Source organism: Carassius gibelio, chromosome B22 (assembly GCF_023724105.1).
Source record: "Carassius gibelio isolate Cgi1373 ecotype wild population from Czech Republic chromosome B22, carGib1.2-hapl.c, whole genome shotgun sequence".
NCBI lineage: Eukaryota > Metazoa > Chordata > Actinopteri > Cypriniformes > Cyprinidae > Carassius > Carassius gibelio.
In genome coordinates this window covers 11,789,792-11,813,258 of record NC_068417.1, presented here as the reverse complement: position 1 = coordinate 11,813,258, position 23,467 = coordinate 11,789,792, and the positions used below count along the sequence as shown (strand labels likewise).

At 38.5% G+C, this 23,467-nt stretch overlaps 2 protein-coding genes across 2 annotated transcripts in view; both read right to left on the bottom strand.

Annotated features, from left to right (window-relative positions):
- LOC127988002 (uncharacterized protein DDB_G0271670-like) overlaps window positions 1–23,467 on the bottom strand; it is a 327,998-nt gene that overhangs the window by 2,379 nt on the left and 302,152 nt on the right. The window lies entirely within an intron of this gene.
- Window positions 14,670–17,551, bottom strand: LOC127987103 (uncharacterized). Its single transcript, XM_052589397.1, has 4 exons — window positions 17,364–17,551; window positions 16,539–16,862; window positions 15,947–16,279; window positions 14,670–15,554 (listed from the first exon to the last, which is right to left on the bottom strand). Exons 1-4 carry the CDS (start codon window positions 17,413–17,415, stop codon window positions 15,433–15,435), a joined length of 831 nt encoding a protein of 276 aa, XP_052445357.1. The 5' UTR covers window positions 17,416–17,551; the 3' UTR covers window positions 14,670–15,432.

Genomic DNA, 23,467 nt, shown 5'->3' with positions numbered 1-23,467 from the left:
TATTGTTTTTATTTTTTATATATAAAAACATTAAATTAGTCCTGGAGCAATCTAGAAAAGTAATGGGTTGAAAGTCACATGTCTCATGAGTTTCTATTTCAAATCTGAAGATATTATGAAAAATTAGATTCCTGCAAATATTTTTCTGAGACTATATCTAGACCCCCCCCCCCCCCCAAATATACATACACACACACACATATATATATATATATATAATATATATATAGCCTATATAATATATATATATATACAAAATATTTATTAGTTATTAAAAATATACCACTGCATTTTTTTCAATTATAAAACACTAGACAGAAATGTAGACATCATATAAGTTATTTATTTAAGCACTAGAAAAATACAAAAAAATTTTAGTAATATTTTTTTTAACTTTGTATGCCAATTATAGAACAAATCTGAGATTGCTAGAAATGCAGCATTTACAATGTATTACAATGAAATTACGTGCTGAAGTGCTGATGTGCTGATGGACAGTTACAGAGATGGTAATCATAGAGATGCGCCATAAAGTCAATATACCTCTCTATATTCATATGGCGTTCATCTAATTTGCACTCAAACAGATGGTAATCATGCAGATACATTAAAACACACTCACACATATATAAAAAACTGTTGCAAAATAAAACAAAGAAAAATATGATCGCTATAAGCTCCGCCTCCATCATCTGACAGGTGCATCAGAGTGCGTCAAGAGCCGTCACGAGAGAGCGCCAGAATTCAAATATACTATCTTTTGCTTTTCTTTCACTTTTTTGTGTGTGTGTGGATTGTCTCATTCTGTGTGTCACTGTACGCTGCAAAACCATGCTGTTTTTTTACTAACAAGACGCAGTTTCCGACCGTGAGTTATTCCATAATGGACACAAAAAGTTCTATCGCTGAAGAAATGAAACGTAAACAAAGGAATTATGATCCATATTACTACGTTATTGCGTCGTTGGACCAAACGTGCTTCATGAGATGTCGTTCAGTGGACCCTAACCTTTCTAACTAAACCGGGATTTACAGCTGTGGATGTGTTTATGACTCGTTATTACGACGGATCTGGTATGTACTGCGTTTTCATTCTTCATGTTTTGATGTGTACTGCTTACACAAATGTAGCAAATAGTTATTTAATTTCATAAAGTACAATTTGATTTCAAAATGCACCTACATTGTTTTGCATTTTGTGTTTTTCATTTGAATACAGTTTCCCCATATATATTGCATCATTGGATTTCTTTAAAAAAAAAAAAAAGTTTAAAAGTCTTGACTACTCTCGTTCTTGTGAACCAAGTCTTGTGTCTCGTCTCTTGTGGGATAAGTGTCTCTTTCAAGTGCAGAAGAGATTCTTCAGATTTTTAAAATGTTCTTCAAAATGATTAATTTAAGATCTGTTCACTGAAAGTATACTCATACTCAGAGTTTGTGCTCTGCATTTAACCCATCCAAGGTGCGCACACACATGCCATGAACACACATCCAGAGCAGTGTTCATCATTTACGGTGGGGTGCCTGGGGAGCAGTTGGGGGTTCAGTGCCTTGCTCAGTCGTGATATTGGTAGGCTGAAGCCTCGAACCCATGACCCTAGGATTAGGAATCAAACTCTCTAACCACTAGGCCACTACTGCACATGCACTGCTGTACCTGAACATGGTTGACAGAGTTCACTGATGTCCAGATGTGTGGTCTGGTTTGTGATGGGATTGTTGATCACACAGCTGTAGCTGTTTTTCTCCTGATATTCCACCTCCAGAGGTAGAGAGAGACTGATGCTGAGATCAGACACACTGATGCTGGACAATAAACTGTTTCCTTTGTACCAGGAGAGAGTCACATGACCCACATTCACCACTGAACACAACAATGAACAATTCTGCTGTGAGGAAGATGATGATGAAGAACAGTCTCTGGTAATGTTAGGAACAGGCAGAAGAGCTAAAAACATGAGACAATAAAGAAGTCTGGACAAAACTAATCAACAATGTTGAGTGTGTTCACAATGAATGTGTATCATCTTTAACTGTAAGAAATCATCATGCAAAATATAAAATCAAAATATTTGAAAGACAAATTATGTTTTCTCACCATAGACAGAAACACTGAATGTTTTTGATGATAGTTTCGCTCTGTGTATTTCTACTTTATAATCTCCAGCGTGTAGAGTTGTGATGTTTGAGATGGTGAGAGATACAGTTTGTTTGTCCAGCGTCAGTCTGTCTCTGAATCTCCCATCAGGACCAGTAAATGTGTTAAAGACTCCGAAATCTCTTTTGATTTGAGCTATCAGATATTTTTCAGCTCCAAATTTCCACAGGATATAATCATCTTCACGTATTTGAGTATCATCTATGTTCAGAGTGACAGAATCTCCCTCCGTCACTGACACTGACTCACTAAACACACCTGGAGAACAAACAGGTTTAACACAGATTAAGATTTTCTATTAAATTATTCCAAACACTATCATTGCAATTTCTTCCCGCATATCATCTGCCTTGCTTATTCGTAAGTCTCATGAGATTTTGCAGGATTTTCTGTGTTCACAGAATCAGTTTGTGTGTGGTGTGCTGTCTTTGTCACATCAGGGCACACCACACACTATAGGAGCAAAAGGGTCAAATCTAGGATTTTTTGTATCCTCATGTTTGTGGCGTATCACATTTTAAAAATCTTATGAGATGTAAAAAAATGTTTTGGTGTGTACCCAGCATAAAGAGCACAGACTACATCTGATTTCAGGATTTATAAACAACATAAATACACGATGTGATTTGTCCTTGGGGTTGCCCACACACATCAGGATTTCTGATTGTAAATATTAAACATGATTAATATTTACGATTTGCGATCGGGGTTGCTCCGATGTTCTTCCGATCAGGTTCGGACACTCTTAACACACCTCACACCAAGAAAAAATCCGATAAAATAATCTGTAGAACCATCAAGATAATCTGGACATAGCTAGGATTGTCGGAAGGGGGTATACCAAATCAGCCCGGTTATCTTTCGGTGTGTACCCAGAATTAGATGTGAATTGTTTGGGCTGTCACCACTAGGAGGCAGTAAGTGCACATTGAGGGGGTTTCAGATACATTTCACTAATGTACATGTACTGTAGCCCATGTGGGAATCTATTATGGGTTTTTGATTTAGATAAAGCTGTAAAAGTGTATAAAGTTAGGTTAAAATTAGCCTACTGTAGAAAAATGTGCTTGGAGATAACCTAATCTGTTTGGTCTGTATTACATACCTCCCCAGTCTAGGGGGATGGGAGGGAGTAATAAAGAAAATGGAGGAAAAATGGAGGGAGTTTTTCCCTTCTACTGACTCACACAACCACGCAAGTAACGTGAAAACAGAATAGAATTTATTAAACACAAGGAAGCAAGTATAACTTCAGGAGGGGTCCAGGCCAACATAACAAACAAAACCTACTAACTCCCAAAAACAAACCTAACTAACCTACAAAATAAAAAGAAAACAAATTACAAAAGATTACCCTAACTCCCTAACTGATCTTAAACAGGAGAAAAAGTATAATCAAAATAAATAGCAACCACCTCCCTACAGCTTCCCATGAAAACAAAAGAAAACAAAAATAAACCTTAGCTCGAACAACAAAAGAAAATAACTCACGCTTGGGCTGAATAAGTCCTCCCACAAGAGGACCACTAGAAAGTCATCAACAAACTTCTAATCACAACAAAATCAGCTACAAACTCTAGTGACATCAGCAGAAGGTACTCTCGCTCCAAATTCCCCCACTCCAGACATCGCAACTCTGTCTTTTAACTTCGAGCATTTCCTCTTGTGGGCCAATCAGGATAGGGCAGTCATCAGAAGAATCATTCACTAATTGGTCTTCACCTGTTAGTCCTTGTCAGCACTTGAGAGGGCGAGAGAAAAGAACACAAGGCACATACACAAGAGACAGTCCCAATTAAGTAAGCCCTGGGACGTAACACCCCCACCACGAGATTTCAAACTAACAAAAAGTTTGTAAACAACCCACCCCCACAACCCATAAGTACACTTAGTTTTCCACTGAATGGACCCTGGACAGGGCATCGGCCACAACATTCTCCGAGCCTTTCTTATGGCGAATATCCAGATGGTATCCCTGCACCATCAAGGACCACCGCATCAACCTCTGGTTGGAATTAGCCATTTGGGACAGGAAAACCAGGGGGTTATGGTCAGTGTAAACGATGACTGGGTTACTGTGATCTCCCAAGTACACTTCAAAGTGCTGCAAGGCTAGTAACAGTGCCAATGCCTCCTTTTCAATAGTGCTATACCTCTGCTGGCACTTTGAAAACTTCTTTGAGTAATAGCACACGGGGTGGTCAATTCCATCACGGTCCTCCTGTAACAGCACTGCTCCAGCTCCAACAGCGCTTGCATCCACCTGTAGTTTAAACGGGAGGGCAAAATTTGGAGCAGACAACACTGGTGCATTACACAAAATATCCTTGGCAGCATTAAAAGCATGAGCACATTCTGGAGTCCAAACAAATTTCTTAGAGGTACTAAGAAGGTCTGTAAGTGGGGAAACTACAGAGGCAAAGTTTTTACAAAAACCTCTATAGTAACCGGTCATCCCCAGAAATCTACGTAGTTCTCTTTTGGTGGTAGGAATAGGAAATTCAACAACGGCAGATATTTTTTCCTCCACAGGACACACCTGTCCCTGCCCAACCTTTTTGCCTAAATAGGTAACAACAGCTTTGGCAAAATCACATTTGGCCAGGTTTAAAGTTAAATTGGCAGCAGCCAACCTATCAAACACACAGTTTAACTTTTCCACATGATCCCTCCATGTAGGTGAGAAGATGACAATATCATCTAAGTAGGCTTCACAATCTGTAACCCCGGACAATACTTCCTGCATAAGCCTCTGAAATGTAGCTGGTGCATTTCGCATACCAAAGGCCATGACCTTATACTGCAGAAAGCTGTCAGGAGTCACAAAGGCAGAAATCTCTGATGCTCGAGCCGTCAAAGGAACTTGCCAGTAACCTTTGAGGAGATCCAACTTGGTGACAAACTGCGAAGAACCCACCCGGTCAACACAATCCTCTAACCTTGGTAAGGGAAAAGAGTCAGGCTTAGTGATGGCATTTACCTTGCGGTAATCTGTACAAAACCGCAAGGAAGAATCTGCCTTTGGCACCAATAAACAAGGAGAACTCCAGGGAGACTTGCTAGGTTCCGCCAGTCCATGGTGCAACAAATACTCCACCTCCAACCGCATAACTTCTCTCTTTTTCGGGTTAACCCTGTAAGGATGTTGCTTAATAGGGACAGACATTCCTACATCGATATCATGAGATAACACTGTGGTTTGTTGTGGTACATCTGAAAATAAAGTGGCATGTTTTCCAAGTAGTTTAACAATATCCCTACTTTGCTCCTTAGAAAGGTGTACAAGATTAACCTCAAGGTTATTTAAAACATCAGAATTCTTCAGGCCAATACATGACATCTGAGCATCATTTACTACCAACCCATCTTGCTCAGGGCAGTAAGCAAGAGGCATAACCGGATGAATAATTTCAACAGGAGAAACAACGTGTACAGGCTTGGATGATTTTGACTCATTCCGGTCAACATAGGCCTTTAACATATTGACATGACACACCCGAGTCTTTCGTCTCCGATCAGGAGTTCGGATCACATAATTGGTTTCACTTAGCTGCCTATCAACAATGTAAGGTCCAACAAACTTAGTTTGCAACGCAGACCCCGGCACAGTGAGCAGAACCATCACTGAATCTCCAGACTGAAATTTACGAGAAACACTTTTCTGGTCATAACGAACCTTCATTCTAGCCTGAGCAGCAGCCAGATGTTCTTTAGCCACTTCACAAACCTTCTGAAGACGTGCACGGAAAGAGCTGACATATTCCTGTACAGTCACTGGTAATGACGGTTTAGAGACCAACTGCTCACTTAGCAATTTTAAGGGTCCTCGAACTGTGTGACCAAAAACAAGTTCAGCTGGGCTAAACCCTAATGACTCTTGCACAGACTCCCGTGCTGCGAACATTAACAAAGGCAGCCCTTCCACCCAGTCTTTGCCCGAAGCAAGGCAATATGCACGAAGCATGGACTTGAGCGTTTGGTGAAACCGCTCAAGTGCACCTTGTGACTGGGGGTGGTAGGCACTTGAGGTTTGATGACTTACTCCAAGTTCGGTCAATAGGCCTTTAAACAACTTCGAGGTAAAATTAGTTCCCAAATCAGTCTGTATGATTCTAGGCAAACCGAAGACAGAGAAGAACCTTACTAACTCCCTGGCAACAATGTTAGCTTTAAGTGATCTCAGAGGAACAGCTTCAGGGAACCGTGTCGCCGCACACATCATAGTCAGTATATACTGATGGCCCGATTTAGCCCTCGGCAAAGGGCCAACACAATCAAGAATCAATCTCTCAAATGGTTCTCCAATCACCGGAATTGGTTGTAATGGTGCTGGGGGAATCATTGCTTTAGACTTCCCAGCCACCTGACATACATGACAAGACCGACAAAATTCTGAAACTGTGGATTTCATGCTCGGCCAGAAGAAATACCTTGAAACCCTTTTGAAAGTTTTAGTAATACCCAGATGACCTGCGAGCACGTTCTCATGAGCCAATTTTAAAACCTGGTTTCGATAACCAGAGGGTAAAACTATCTGAAATAGTGTATTCCAGCTAGCCTCATCACTGGAAATACTAGACTTCCACCGTCGCATCAAAATACCATCATCCCAAAAAAACACAACCTTGGCTTCAGGCTGGTCTACTTGATCAACTGCTGCATCAGCACAGTTCCTCAAGCTCTGATCAGACTTTTGGGCAGCCGCCAACTGTTCCCTTCCAACTCTTAGAAGACCGAGTTCACTGGTTTGATTGAACTCCGTACCTGGATTCAAATTACTTGGAGTAACAAATAACTTGCATTCCTCAAGTTCTAGAGAAGAATTCATAAATGATTTAGACAAGTCAATAACATCCTCAAACTTCCGGCTCTGAGCACGAGTCACTACACATGCAGGAAAAACTGAGGGGAACAAACTAGCAACATCAGACGTTGAAGATACAGGCTTCTCGATAACCAGTGGGATAGAAAAAACCTTACCACCAGCCAAGTCATTACCCAGCACAAGACCAACTCCCTCCACAGGCAGCTCTGAGCGCACTCCAAGCTCAACAACTCCTGAAACAAGGTCAGAGGTTAGACAAACGGTGTGCAGAGGTAACCTAACACATCCCAGTTCAATGCCACGTACTAAAATATCAGAGCCAGTATATGTTGCAGCAGAAAATGGCAATACGCTCTCCAATATAATAGACTGGGCGGCACCTGTGTCCCTGAGAATTGTAATTGGTCTTAACTCAGAATCATCAGATAACGAGACAAAACCTGACATGAGAAACGGCTGGTACACTGAAGCAGCACTCATGCTTTCACTAACCTCAGAAGGGTTGACAAAAGCAACACTTTTAGCTTTCCTAGACGAATTTTTCTGCTTCCAAGACCGGCACTCAGAAATCAAATGACCTGGGTCAAGACAATAAAAACACACACGTTTGTCACCCATACGTTTTGAATCATACTTGTGAGAACTCTCAGATTTTGGCTGGTCTGCCCGAACCAAATCAGTAACTGTATCCTCAGCAAGAGATCGGTTTCTACTCTGACGTGCCGAAGGAAAAACGCTTCTGTGCGTTAGCACAAATTCATCAGTGATAACAGCAGCATCCGACAGCTTAGTTACCTTCTTCTCATTTAAGTGCACAACAATATTCTCCGGCAAACAACCTTTAAAGTCTTCCACCAGAACCAACTCTCGAAGTTGTTCAAATGTGGACACTTTACTGGAACAACACCATTTGTCAAAGAGATTCCCCTTCTCTCTGGCAAATTCTACAAATGTTTGTTTGGCTGCTTTTACATAGCCCCGAAACTTCTGCCGGTATGCCTCAGGTACTAATTCATAAGCTCTAAGCACAGCAATTTTAACAATGTCATAATCTAATGACTCTTCTATAGGCAAGGAAGAACAAACTTCCTGGGCTTTACCCTCCAAATTACATTGTAGGAGTAAAGCCCACATATCCTTTGGCCACCTAAGCTTCACAGCCACACGTTCAAATGTAGTGAAATAGGAATCTACTTCAGCTTCACGGAATTTTGGAACTAACCTGATATACCTGCTAACGTCAAAAACTGCTTCCCCTGCTCCATCACCAGGAGTCAAAGCAGCTGGAGCAGACAGAGATGTACCCAGTGACCTCCCAGACAAAGGAAAAGGGGTAACTGGAACATTATCAGACAAATGCGGTGGAGCAACTAACCTACGCTCTCGTTCACGATCAATCTCTAATTCAAGCTCCCGCAATCGCAACATCTGATTATCATATTCCTGCTTTCTAACCAACAGATCTAATTCTTTCAATTTAACTGCCAATGGAAGCCCACCTGATGTCACTTCAGGCACAGGAACTGACTTTACATCAGAACCCTCAATAACAGGGGTCTTAACTCCATTCCCAGCTTCCTCAGACTCCTCAGGTAAAATTCCTTGCTCTACCAAAACCTTTTGCAATTCAGCTTTAATAATACGCTTGGACGCATGTCTGGAAACTGAAATATGAAAAAAGTCAGCCACTTGTAACAAGTCATCTTTCCGGCACTTGTCAAATACCTCAACAGTGGGACAAAGAGTAAATGAGACTAACTCAAAAACCATACTCACTCAACGTCTTCTCCTCCACCAAAAGAAAGCAGCCAAACAAACAAGCAGACGAGCCCCCAATTTATTACATACCTCCCCAGTCTAGGGGGATGGGAGGGAGTAATAAAGAAAATGGAGGAAAAATGGAGGGAGTTTTTCCCTTCTACTGACTCACACAACCACGCAAGTAACGTGAAAACAGAATAGAATTTATTAAACACAAGGAAGCAAGTATAACTTCAGGAGGGGTCCAGGCCAACATAACAAACAAAACCTACTAACTCCCAAAAACAAACCTAACTAACCTACAAAATAAAAAGAAAACAAATTACAAAAGATTACCCTAACTCCCTAACTGATCTTAAACAGGAGAAAAAGTATAATCAAAATAAATAGCAACCACCTCCCTACAGCTTCCCATGAAAACAAAAGAAAACAAAAATAAACCTTAGCTCTAACAACAAAAGAAAATAACTCACGCTTGGGCTGAATAAGTCCTCCCACAAGAGGACCACTAGAAAGTCATCAACAAACTTCTAATCACAACAAAATCAGCTACAAACTCTAGTGACATCAGCAGAAGGTACTCTCGCTCCAAATTCCCCCACTCCAGACATCGCAACTCTGTCTTTTAACTTCGAGCATTTCCTCTTGTGGGCCAATCAGGATAGGGCAGTCATCAGAAGAATCATCCACTAATTGGTCTTCACCTGTTAGTCCTTGTCAGCACTTGAGAGGGCGAGAGAAAAGAACACAAGGCACATACACAAGAGACAGTCCCAATTAAGTAAGCCCTGGGACGTAACAGTCTGTCATTTTTATTTTCTTTATAATGTGAAGAATAACCCACAGGTAAAAGGATGTGAAGGAGGGTAGGGATGAGACGAGAGAGAAAAAGAGGACTGGTGGGAGATGTCAACGAGACAACTCTCCAAAAGTGTAATTGTGTATACAATAGAGCTGTAGTCAAGTCCAGCTTTGTCGAGTCCAAGTCAAGTCCAAGTCCAAAAGTTTCGAGTCCAAGTCAAGACCGAGTCCAAATGAGAGAAAAAAGGGTCCTCTTCAAGACCACATACTTAACTACTGATAATGTATGTGATGCGTGAGACAGCATATCTCCTATTCTAAGAAAATCATTTTACATTATTATTTGTAATGATCAAAAAGCATGTGCAAAGTAACAACTCTGTAGGACAGGGGTCTCTAAACTACATCCTGGATGGCCAATGTCCTGAAAAGTTTAGCTCCAACTGGCCTTAAAACACCTAGAAGATTAGTGTGTCTAGTAAGAGCTTGATTAGCTGGTTCAAGTGTGTGTAATTAGGGTTAAAGCTAACAGGGGCGTTACACAAGATCCCGGGCCCTATGCTTAGGCAGTCCTGATGGGCCCCCATGCCCCCCATCCATGAAAATATCCAGGTAAATTAAAATATATTTCAGATTCATACTTTTCAAGGGCCCTCTCTTCCTTTGGGGCCCAGTCCGACCCTGGGAGCTAAACTTTAAAGGACACTGGCCCTCTAGAACAGAGTTTGGAGCTGTAAGGTCAAATAATTTGTATGTACTTTATTTTCATTTTATTTACTTTATAATGCTGCTTTTGCTGACATGTCTGTGGTCAAAAATTTATATGACTGATGCCTTGGCACAGTGCACAGACACACGCAAAGCTCGGGATATGACAAATGCGCGCAGCAAAGCTAGAAGGCATACGTTTGGCTCTACTGGGCATGCGCACATAAATACAGCGATATTTTTGTCATACTGTACTAGTTCTTGCATAGACTAGTCGAGCTCTGTCGGAAACAATCGACTACTCCAGCATGCATTAACCATAATGCATGCAAAGTGTTTGCAAGTACGACGTGAATTTTAGAATTACAATATTGCGTGGAGCTGTTACTATATGACCTTATCTATGTTGCATGTAAAAATAAAATATGTAATGTAATAATTAGGGTTGTGCCTGAAGCCGAATACTTTATTCGGAATGGCACGGATAATGGCTTAATAATGTTCATAATCTGGCTGACTACGACTTGTGTACATTTTTCTACAAATCCTGTAATACGTGCACAAACTGACAGTTACCACTTAGCTCTTACTAAATATTGTAGAAACACAATTTTTTTTCTGTAAAGTTGCTTTGTAACGATTTGTATTGTAAAAAGCGCTATACATATAAACTTGAATTGAATTGAATTGAATATGAACATAGAACCAGCCAAAAACATTATAGGTCCAGCATAGGAGACTGTTATGTGAGAGGTTTCCACCTAACCTCGATCAGGTGGAGAGCTGGTGGTTACAGGGGAATTAGGAAGGACAGGATAAAAGCAGAAGTTAAAAATCCCTAAAGGGAACGAGTAGATACCTGGCTATCTCTCTGATTGAGACGAGAACGCTGCCTCTTCTGGATCACATCCCTTAGGTTCTGCTTACCTCCTTGTGACCCATGATTCCTCTTACCCCTGCCCGCAGGTGACAAAGGTTCCACATTTGAATATGAATATTGAATATTCCACATTTTGGCGACCAAGATGCCCCAAGGTACACCATATACTCGCTTTTGATCAGGGGTCTTTTCAGTATGTAATATTCAGTTTTTCACATAAATCGTGACAAATATTTTTACATGTGTATTTGTGGGGTTGCTGCAGATAGTAATGTAACAAAATATAAATAGCAGGGGGAAATGAAAAAAAATAGATGGCATTAAAAAATGTAATTTTAAATAATATGTATGACTTTGGCCACTGTAGATGAAATGCTTTGTTTTGCCATATAAAAATGCAATTAAGTTAAATTTAACCTGTCAAGCATTGTCCAAAGCTTCTTATTTTAATATATGTAGATAAATGTGAATTACTTCCCATTAAAGCCAGCACAAAATCAAACTGTAAAGATGCATTATTATTATATATATTTTTTATTATTATTATTTATCCATGTGCCCTCACAATCTTTAATCAAAACAACTTGTCTTCTGTCTAACAGCTACATCTCTTCTCTGATGATGTGTTTACTGGCACGAAGGCGGGGCAACTTTACACTCACTTGAGATTGTCCAATAGCAAACCACAACCATCCAATTACCTCCCATGAACAAAATTAAGCCCCGCCCTACATTTGTTCTTATTCAAGAAGCAGTTTACCTCGGATGAATGTTAGGATTCGGAAAGAAAAGCCTCTTTCCATTACATGCCAAACAGAACAGATTTCACACAAAAGGAAACTGCAGCCTGATGACTTTGTATTTGCCTAAAATTGATTTCTGTACAATAATATTACAATCCCTTTATTTTAAAAATAATTTACTTAATTGTGTCCTTGACATTGACAGATTGATAAATAATCTGCACGGATATATAGAGAGGCATATGCAGCTGAATATCAATCGGATATTTCATTTACACATTAGTAAATTATATTAGCATTAATCAATAAGATCTTTTTTTTAAAGTTAATGGAAACAACGTGAAACAGCAGTATTATAGCTCCGCCCATGGCACGCCTCCAGGACCTCGCCTTTTTCCAGAAAGAATTGGAAAGCTGTATTTTTCTTTTAGAAATATGATAAAGCTAAAGACTTTTAGGATATATGAAGGATGCAGTACTACTCTATAGGCACTCAAGATTAACATGAGATTAGGTGAAACCGTGTATGTTATGTACCCTGTTTCGTTTAAGATCGGTTCACTGAACGTTTTTTGGGGGGAACCAAAAAGGTTTCTTCAATGAAATCACTGCAACAAAACATCATCTTGGAACATTATTTATTAAGAGTGTAGCATTCACAGTTTCTGTACTTTATTACACAGCAAAACTGTTTCTCATATAGAGGAAGTGAAATTGTGGAGATCCTTTCAATCACACACTATACTCACAAGAACACATACATACACACACACACACTCTTCACACCTCAAGACATACACACACTAACACACATGAACCACAAACTTGCAGTAATAGCCATATTGTCAAACGCATGCTCAGAATAAAGCTGTGGAGAGTAAAGCAGAGTCTGCAACCGAAGACAGAGTGTTAGGAAGTAAGAAGTACCAAAAGATGTTTCTTTAGTTCTGTTGTTTCAGTTTTCTCTATTCCTGTGCTTCAGCTCTGCTTTCTTTAGTTTCTAGTGTTAGGTTTCCGTGGCTTTTGATTTCCCCTTCATCTGTGTCTAGTTTTGTTTCTTTCTAATCTCTTCTATTTATAGTCCTGTGTTTTATTCATCAGTTTCATTAGGTTCAATCACTTTTACACACACTCTTGAGTTGCATTTACATTTGTCTTGGATTAGTGTTATTTTTTAGATTGGGACATTTATTTCAGACAAAATTTTGGACTGGACTGGGTTTAATTATTGTGTATGTGCTGCACGATCTTTCCTCAAAACTAGCTTCACTTTTTTTTTATCATTTTTGTTCAGTGACATCATCTGCTCAAATCACATCCATGCAATATTACCTGCTGGGTGCTAGTGTTGTGTTTGGCACTATGCTGGTACCCAGCATGCACTGCAGCATGAGTCTTTTGTTTCGTTGATTATCACTATTACTGAGTTTTGATGTCTATACATGTGACAGTTCAGATTCCCCCATGTAAAATCATGTTCAAAGCTGTTTCAATGGCTTTACTTAAAGTAATTTAACATAAACCAAGGTCCTAGTGCCCTACACTATAATAGTGCCTTCACATCTTAAATATGTCAAACTAACTCTTACTAGAGCTGAACTTCTTACTAAATTGACAACTTTTACACTCAGACTTACTTATTAAAAGTGATCGTGACACTCTGTTTAAAATCAAGGAAACAGCCAAGCGAGCATAAGTTCTATTAGATATGTATTTATTACAATCTCTAGTATTTGTACAGGCTGCATTATTTATTTATTGATGGTGGGTTTGAATTCACTAGAGCTCCACGAAAAATAACTTGCAACTTTAAAATAAATAAAAAGTCTGCAACTCACCAACCAGACTGCAACAGCACAAACAGCAAAACGCCAGTGTGTGAAACATGTCCATCTTCAGTTCAGCGGTCTGAAATAGTTTCAGTCAAATTTAAATCCTTGCAGTAAAGTTGTGTAGAGAACAAGCTGTTAACAAAGTGAACTCTCTGCTGACTTCCTCCAGACTGAAGACTGAATCAGATCATGACCCATGTGTTCAACAACACTTCCTTCTAAAACTCACCCAAAGACGTGTTAGTCAACCATTATGTGCAAAATAATTGGCACCTTGGATAGCCATCATGTTTTTTTTTTGTTTTTTTTATATAAATAATGAAACTATTATCCACTATTAAATATTAATTTTAGCGTGTGGTATTCTAGAATGTGTGTTATTGTCTCATTAAAATTATTCACTTTGTTTGTATGTCACATTGGAAAAAAAGTATCGGTTACATTAGTAAACATAAATGTAGATGTGGATTCACTGAACTCAGATACAAACTGACTTGATTTTATGAACATATTCTTTTGTGAATGTTATCCATTAAATCTCTTTCTAGTCTTGACATGATGTTTTTAACCAGTGAAGGTCTGAATAGTTCCAGCAAGTCTTAGTTTCTGTTTCTTCTCCAGTGTTTGCTGATGCAGCTGACAAAAACCCATTGGTATTTTTCCATAGGCTTTTGGATTATTGCAAAATATAAACTTTTGTTTTTAATCATAGTTCATGAAACTAACAGGTTTTGTCTATCAATATGATCTCCACAAAATAATATAACTTTGATGAATTGTTAAGCCAAAATAAAAGCAGCTGAACTGAAAAACTTACGCTATAAATGAACTACCCCTCCATGGACTGCATCATCATCATCATCATCATCATTATCATCATCATCATCACACCTATGATGACTTTAATCTTATTTTTAACACTTTCAGTGAAAACTATTTACTCTGTATATGTACCAGGGCTGGACAGAAGTATATTGATTGAATCCAGAATTTGTCAGGTATGTCATGTCATAATTTGAGGATTAGCTAATAATACTTAATGCACTTCAAACATCAGACCAACTGAGTAATTGTTCAGTCTGAATTCATAGTTTGTTGTTTTCATGTCACTATACGTCACTATTTTACTGTATGATTCATAGATCTCTCTCTCTCTCTCTCTCTACGAATATTTGTTAGTATGATATCTAATATTTTACATTCATATTTTGCAAGCATTTGCAGTATTTGTGCATATAAACAAAATTAAAATCTCAAAGCAACAAAACATAAATGAAATAAATAACAAACAAACATATTACAAAAAGTGATTAACAAACAAATATGAAACTGATGCCACTGCAGAATAAAACAAATGAAGAGTTTATTTGCAAAAAAAACCATGTTTTTATTGTGTTTTGTTTGGTTAGCTGTTTTTATTTATTTATTATTATTTACTAATCAAAATAACCCAGCTGCAGTTTGATTGTGCTTCATTGGAATGCACAATAAAAAAATAATAAAATCAGGATGATCTGTTTATTGCACATGAACTCTTCAAATATAGAAGTATATTCATAATTATATCCACCAGATGGAGCCAACCATATTAAAAATAATAATTCTGGTAATGAACATTTATATGATGTAGTTTATAGTTTCTAGACCACAGATATTTTAAACTTTAACGATCAGGATTCCAGAATATGTGAGAATATTTATGATATCTGTTCTGTTTTCTTCTTTTATCCTCTTGTAGATCTGACATCATTGATCAGAAGAACAGCAGCAGCTGCAGAAGCCACGCCCATCAGAACAGTGACGACCAATCGGATCACAGGCTCGATAGTATCACATCCATGCACTTCTGAAAAAAATGTAAATAAAGAAAGAAAAATTAATTAATTAATTAATAATAATTATAAAGCAGAGAGAGAGCAATGATAAAATTGATTTAGAGACTCAAATATATTATAACTTATATATATAATACACATTTATGAATCAATTTGTTGATGTCTTTCTAAACAAGTTTTTATTTATTTTATTTTATTTGGACCACAAAATAAGTTTTTTATATATATAAAACTTATTTTGTGGTCCAAAAAAAAAAAAAAAACTTGTTTAGAAAGACATCAACAAATTGATTCATAAATGTGTATTATACCAGTGCTGCTGCATGTGTGACTTATTTGGACTTTATGTCAAATAACTTTATGAACTTATAAAAAAAAGTCCACATATTTCAGTCTGCTGTACCTGAACATGGTTGACAGAGTTCACTGATGTCCAGATGTGTGGTCTGGTTTGTGATGGGATTGTTGATCACACAGCTGTAGCTGTTTTTCTCCTGATATTCCACCTCCAGAGGTAGAGAGAGACTGATGCTGAGATCAGACACACTGATGCTGGACAATAAACTGTTTCCTTTGTACCAGGAGAGAGTCACATGACCCACATTCACCACTGAACACAACAATGAACAATTCTGCTGTGATGAAGATGATGAAGATGATGACGATGATGATGAAGAAGAAGATGATGATGAACAGCATGAACAGTATCTGTTGATGACAGGAACAGGAAGACGAGCTGAAAACATGAGACAAACTTGACTAGATCAGGAAGTGTTTATTGCAGCATCAGTCAGTCGATGAGTTTCTTATATGACAGCGATATTCACTTCTCCATATTTATAAAAGATTATTACACATGGTCAAGTAACAAAGAAGAAACGTATGCTTAATTGAAACAATTTTGTTATTTTATCATTTAATTAACAAAAGAAATGTAAAATAAATTACCTTTAATTTACATGTAAATAAGAAGGTGAAATCAATATTTAACTCACCATAGACAGAGAGACTGAATCTCTTTCTCACACTGTTGATCTGTAGTTGATAGAGTCCAGTGTGTTCAGTTCTGGTGTTTGTGATGGTCAGAGATCCAGTTTGATGATCCAGCTTCAGTCTGTCTCTGAATCTCCCGTCAAGAACATCATCATATACAGCCATGATGCCTTCCATTACACTGATTTCAGCTATTAAAGTGTTTTCAGATCCAAACCTCCACAGAATCATATCATCATCCATCATTTCAGTAAAACCAGAGTCTAGAGTGACTGAATCTCCCTCCGTCACTGACACTGACTCCACTGTAACCGTATCAGCAAATACTGGAAAACAAAAAACTGGTCACATATAATGCTAATTGCATTTATTTACTCAAGATCACTGGTTTGTAGTAATTACGGTATGAAGTGTAGATGACAAACAGAGAACAGCAGCACAGACACGAAACATGTGACAACAGAAACACATCAACTGATTATATGTGAGCCAAGTGAAGTGTAGTTTAGAGCTTTATTAATTCCCTTGGGGCAATTAGTTTAGACTGTCTTGGCACTTCACATTCACAAACAACACTTAATACACATACACACGCAGCCCTACCAGACGCCGCATGAGCAGCGCACAGAAGTTCAGTAAACAGATAAAAAAAGAGAAATGAACACTAGAGAAAGATATGTGTAAAGTGTGGTTTTGAACAATGAGCGAATTAATCAGTTACAATACGCCTATTGAATTTAAGACCACTTTACATGTGTAATAATAGCAAATGAAAATCCACCTTGTATAAAAAAGCTACAAAATCCTTTTTTTAAAGTATAACTTACCAAAGGGTTTCAAGCAGAACAAAATGACAACACAAAACATTTTATTTGACATTTCTAATATCCTCTCAGCGATTATAACACTGAACTTCCTGACAACCGACTGTTTTGACTTGAGAGAAGTGTGATACTAATCTAGTGTGTGTGTGTGTGTGTGTGTGTGTGTGTGTGTGTGTGTGTGTGTGTGTGTGGATCCTCCCCCAAAGAAGCTTGAACACCCTTCAGTCAGTGCAGTCCAGTTGTGCTCACATATACTATTAGTGTCACAATAATATTCACTCCTGGCTTTTAAGACTGTTTTTAGTGGCAGAAACCATGTAGGTTATACATTTGATTTGTTCTTATTTGTTAATTTGTATACATATAAGAATATATAATCCCATGCTGCTTCAGCGTTTTTAAGAAGCGGAAATGTTCAAGAACAAGAGGAACTTCTATGTGAATGAGCAAGTGTAGCAAGATTTCAAAAGTAGTAGATTAACAGAAAACAGGTAGTGAGCATAGCAGATTTTAGCAATATCTTTCAATTTAAAAAATATATTTTTTTGATATAATAAAAACAGATGTCAAAAACTGAATCTCAAGACCACGACCTTTCTAATGATATTCATACATTAAATAAAAGATAATTTTATTAACACAGAGCTGGGTCATCAGTGCTCCCCTGCGTGTTAACGGCTCAAAACTCTTGTTTGTTTATTGTGAAGTGAAATTAATTATTAGCTGATTTGCTGATTTTCACAGGGCTGCCAAGCCACACATTCTTTTCACAATTAGAGTGCTGAGTCTTACACGACTGACACTGTTCTCACACGCTCAAGCTAAACGTCTATTTTCTCATGCAGTGAAGCACCCTCAAATGACAGAAGAAATTAGTTGAAAGTGTAATAGGATATTGACGGAACAGATATCCAGTGCATATCTGTGCATATTTGTGTTTTTGTAATGTTGAGCAATGTAGCCAATTAAAGCTCTGATTGGCCATTGCATTTACACTCTCAGAAAAAAAAGTACAAAACGGTACCTTTAAGGAACAAAAGCTTGTCACTGGGGTGGTACCCTCAAAGGTACTTTATTGTACCTTGAGTCAGGGGAGCAAATTTGTACCTTACTTTTTTGTACCTTCTAAGGGCCAATACTGTACCTTTGAGGATCAATAATGTACCTTAGACAAAGGTACAATAAAGTACCTCTGGAAAAAGGTACAATTTTGTCCCATTAAGGTACCACCCCAGTGACAAAGCCATTTTGTACCTTTAGGTGGCAAAAAAGTTCCTTTTTATTCCTTAAGGAGTGAAAGAAAATAAAGGCAAACAACAACTAACTGAATTTTAGACATTTAATTTAGTCCTTAAATGGAAAACAGTTTAATTCACAGATTCAATAATAATTAATCTCACAACCATACAATGTAAAATCTCACAACCATACAATGTAACATCCCAAAATAAAATGTAACACTGTTTAGGATGTCAATGTCTGATATAAAAAAAAACATTAAAAAGATTAAAAATTAATTACATTTTTAAAAGAAGCATTTCACTGACCAACTGACAACTTACTGCCACTCCAAAAACAAAATGAACAGCGATGTCAGAGAATAGATGCATAGCAGGGAATAAATACAATGGAACCATTTATATTTTCCTTCTTTCAATTTCATGAACATCACTAATAAGAACAGCAATATAGTGCAGAAATACATAAGTTTTATTTTTTTATCAAAGACCAAGCAAAAAAACTTTAGCACACCACACCAAAGTAAACGGATAAACTAAATGACACTACAACCCTTCCAACACAGCTTAACATAAATGCCCCATACTAACAAACAGTTTATCATCGACACAGTATGTATCTGCTGTAGCCTTCTCTGAATGTACCGGGACAGGTTCGAGGGTTAGTATCACAGTTTCTTTCCACTGCTTAACAAATCGGTTGAATTTGGCTTGCTTCTTAAAAGATCCTTCAAAGAGGCATGAAATCATCCTCTCAGTCAATCCATCCCACAGGACAAAGTTACGTCCAGTGGACGTCTTTTTTATGTCTTTGCTGATGTTGAAAATACGTCCACTGAGGAGCCAGAATGAAAGTTTTTATGACGTCTTTTTTTGCCGTCTTCTGTACGTCTGATTTAGACGTTCACAGAACCTGCTTACAAGGTTAAAAACTAGCTCAAAAGTGGTCAGTAGAAATATTTTCAACATCATTTAAAGTTCATTTAGGCATAACTTATACTGTTTCTGGACCAAATCAACACTCAAAATCAACTCTCAAAAACTTTCATTCTGGCTCCTCAGTGGACGTCTTTTCAACGTCAGCAAAGACATAAAAAGACGTCCACTGGACGTAACTTTTCCCAGTGGGGAGTTACTGTTGGCAAAGCATGACCAAAGCATGGCAGGGAGCTAGAGGATGCAGTGTCTCGTTCCCTACTCAGGGAACCATGGTTACATTCGTAACCTAAGACATTCCCTTTCAGGGGAACTTCGAACTTCGTACCATGCTGAGGGGAGTGCAGACCAGAGACATGGCGAACAATAAGTACCAACTCTACCATTTCCATGGGAATTGCCCCTGTGATGTTTAGATGGCTGTCTGTGACAGTACCCCTTATGGCCAAAGGCCCAACTTAACTTTTAGGGCCTCGGCCCGGGGTACAGCTGAAGGCTTGGAATCAGGTAATATTTTTTTTTAAAGGGATACGGCTAAGAACCTAGCATTTTATAAGTCTTACCTGTCACATAGGGGCTACCACTTGCTTTGCATAAGCTTGTTGAAGGAGCTGTCTCGACAGATCTCTAGTAGCAACACTTGGTTTAGATAGGTATCCGAGGATACATGGGTGGAGTGGCGCCCAAGATGAACGGGGCTTTTACCAATTCAAAAGCACGAAGCAACCGCGCGAAGCCCTCACCATATAGGATTTTAGAAAGAATGCAGAATACTAGCGTGCGAACTCACCACAGTGTGGATTTTGGAAAGTGCGCAAAGACTTCATGTGCACACTTACCATAGCATGGATTTTCAAATACTGTTCTAAGGAGGGGCTTTTGTGGCACTCTGATAGAGGAGCTCATAGATGAAATGGTGCATCTGAAAATAGTATGTTTGAGAGTCATCAACTCGATCTATGGAAATAATGCTGGAGCGCTCTAGGGAAAAAACTGGGAACTCAGTCTCATATTAGAGGAGTACACCGAATTCAGAGTAGCGCAATCATAGGTGACATCATAGGCTCCTCCTTCTAATCCAGACCATCAGTAAGGTGATTGCTATGAACATAGAACCAGCCAAAAACATTATAGGTCCAGCATAGGAGACTGTTATGCGAGAGGTTTCCACCTAACCTTAAGAGATGGTGGTGAGGAGGTGAGGAATCCGGATGATGACGGCGTGAGGCAGCAGGAGAGGGTGGCACAGGAACTGCGGGGAATAGAGCTGAAGGTAAGTGTTCGTGGCTGAGTGGAAGTGCGGAGAGTGGATGAGGTTCTGAGAAAACACAGACATCCAACGCAGGCAACACTAAAGCCAACAAACAGGGTAAATGACATTAAACAACGATCTCACAAACACAAGACATGAGACAAGCCAATATATAGTGGATGAGTAATGAGTGACAGCTGTAGCTGATGACAATTAACGGAGACGCCCACAACCTAATCAGTGCAGACGCGAAACACACAGACTTCACTCTTAAAGTGCAAACACCCCGACATCACGGTTTACCAACCGTGACACCATGGTAAACCATGCGTATGCCTTGCCATTTAAGCGAGATGTATTTCTTGAAGGGGCTTACATGGCAAGGAGGGAGATTAAGAGAGGATGTCTCCCCCACAGAAAGAAAGCTTTTTCTACAGGGGGCCTCCATGTCGGCACAACTCTTATGCTGAAACTGATGAATGTCAAAAGAAAACAGCCTCTTTCATTTATTTTCGATCTCTGAGCTATGGTAAGAAAGATAACGCTCATCGAGTCAGTGTAACCTTGTTAGCGCACTTTCATGGCAAGTCCAACTTTCCCGTGGTACGATCCATAACCTCCAACAGCTCTACATATGCAGGGCAGAAGAATTGAGGATTTCAGCCACAGCTTCTTCACCATCCTCAAACATCTCCTGCTTTTCCTAGGTAAAAACCCAGAAGAGCACTAACCTAAGTATCAGAAAGTGTTAAAGATATAACATCTGCCCCCGATGAGCACAAAAGGTAAAGTCCCTCCCTAAACCACTCAGACAGATTCAACTGTAATTCTCATGAGCTCATTCTCCACCATGCCTCAGCAGCGGTGGGTCCTGAACCGTGGGAAGCAGATGGCTGCCTTTTGTTCCCTTTTCTCCTCAGAAAGAGAGACGAACGAGAGCTTTTTTTTTTTTTTTTCATTGAAAAAACGCTCACAATGCACGCAGATTGCTTCCTCAAAGAAATTCTTATGCGTACTCTTTACCCAAAAAAATGACACCAAGATTGTGTGTGTCATCGGGTGTCAAATAATGCTGGATGAACACATTGTCTAAATGCTTGCTAGTAGTCACCATGATAGATAGAGAAAGATCGCTCTTACCAGTTCTTTCAGATGCACGCTTCAAACAGAACAGTCAGTGAAGACGAAGAAGAGAATGACGCGTTCTCCCGATGCTTGTTTATAGCTGCGCCAGTAGTGACATCAGAGGCTATTGCTGGCCAACTCTTTGGTGTTTTTTCAATGTATGCTTCAGACATGGGTCACGATGAGGTGTTCCCCATAGCGACCCCTATAGGACGCAGTTAGAAGTTCTCTCTACAGGGGATATTTCATTTATTTGCCGGCTTAGGAATGTTTTTATTTTTTGTTTCCAATGTGACATACAAACGTTATACAAACGATCGTTACTGTTGATGTATACGTAAATTGTGCTTACCTCTCACTTGGTTTTCAGATTTGTATTTATTTATTCTCTCCCACTGATGAGTGAATTTCAACTGAGTCTGGAATTCTGCCTGAAATTGTTGTTCGTTTTACATAGCAAAATGAAAATCAAACAGACTTCAAACAATATAAGGAGAAAGATGATTTTTGGGTGAACGACTTCTTTAAATAAAAGCACATGAATTCTGAGGTCACTGTGGAAGAAACACTGATTCAAGTGTTTTAAAAACAACACTAAACATAGTTAAAGGTGAAGTACGGTGCTACTCAGTTCTCAGTTTAAATTTCATGGTATTTTATTGGCATGACAAATATTTCTACATTTGTGTTTCTGAAGCATTTGGAGCGTTGTTCTATACAATTAAACAATGCAAAGGGAACATGTGCAACGCAACTTGAAATATGAATATGAATATTCCACATTTTGGCGTCCAGGATGCCCCAAGGTACACCATGTATTTGCTTTTGATCAAAAATTGTGACAAATAGCAGGGGGAAATAAAAAAAAAAAAGAATAAATGGCATTAAAAAATTAAATATTAAATAATATTAATTATTTTGGCCACTGTAGATGGAGAGCAATGCTTTATTTTGCCATATAAAAATGCAAATATCTCAAATAAGTTAAATTTAACCTCTCAAACATTGTCCAAAGCTTCTTATTTCAATATATGTAGATAAATATGAATTACTTCCCATTAAAGCCAGCAAAAAATCAAAATGTATCCATGCACAACATTATCATTATCAAAATCTAAATAACTTGTCTTCCGTCTAACAGCTACATCTCTTCTCTGATGATGTGTTTACTGGCACGAGGGCGGGGCAACTTTACACTCACTTGAGATTGTCCAACAGCAAACCACAACCATCCAATTACCTCCCAAGAACAAAATTAAGCCCCGCCCTACATTTGTTCTTATTCAAGAAGCAGTTTACCTCGGATGAATGTTAGGATTCGGAAAGAAAAGCCTTTTTCCATTGCATGCCAAACAGAACAGATTTCACACAAAAGGAAACTGCAGCCAGATGACTTTGTATTTGCCTAAAATTGTTTTCTGTACAATAATATTACAATCCCTTTATTTTAAAAATAATTTACTTAATTGTGTCCTTGACATTGACAGATTGATAAATAATCTGCACGGATATATAGAGAGGCATATGCAGCTGAATATCAATCGGATATTTCATTT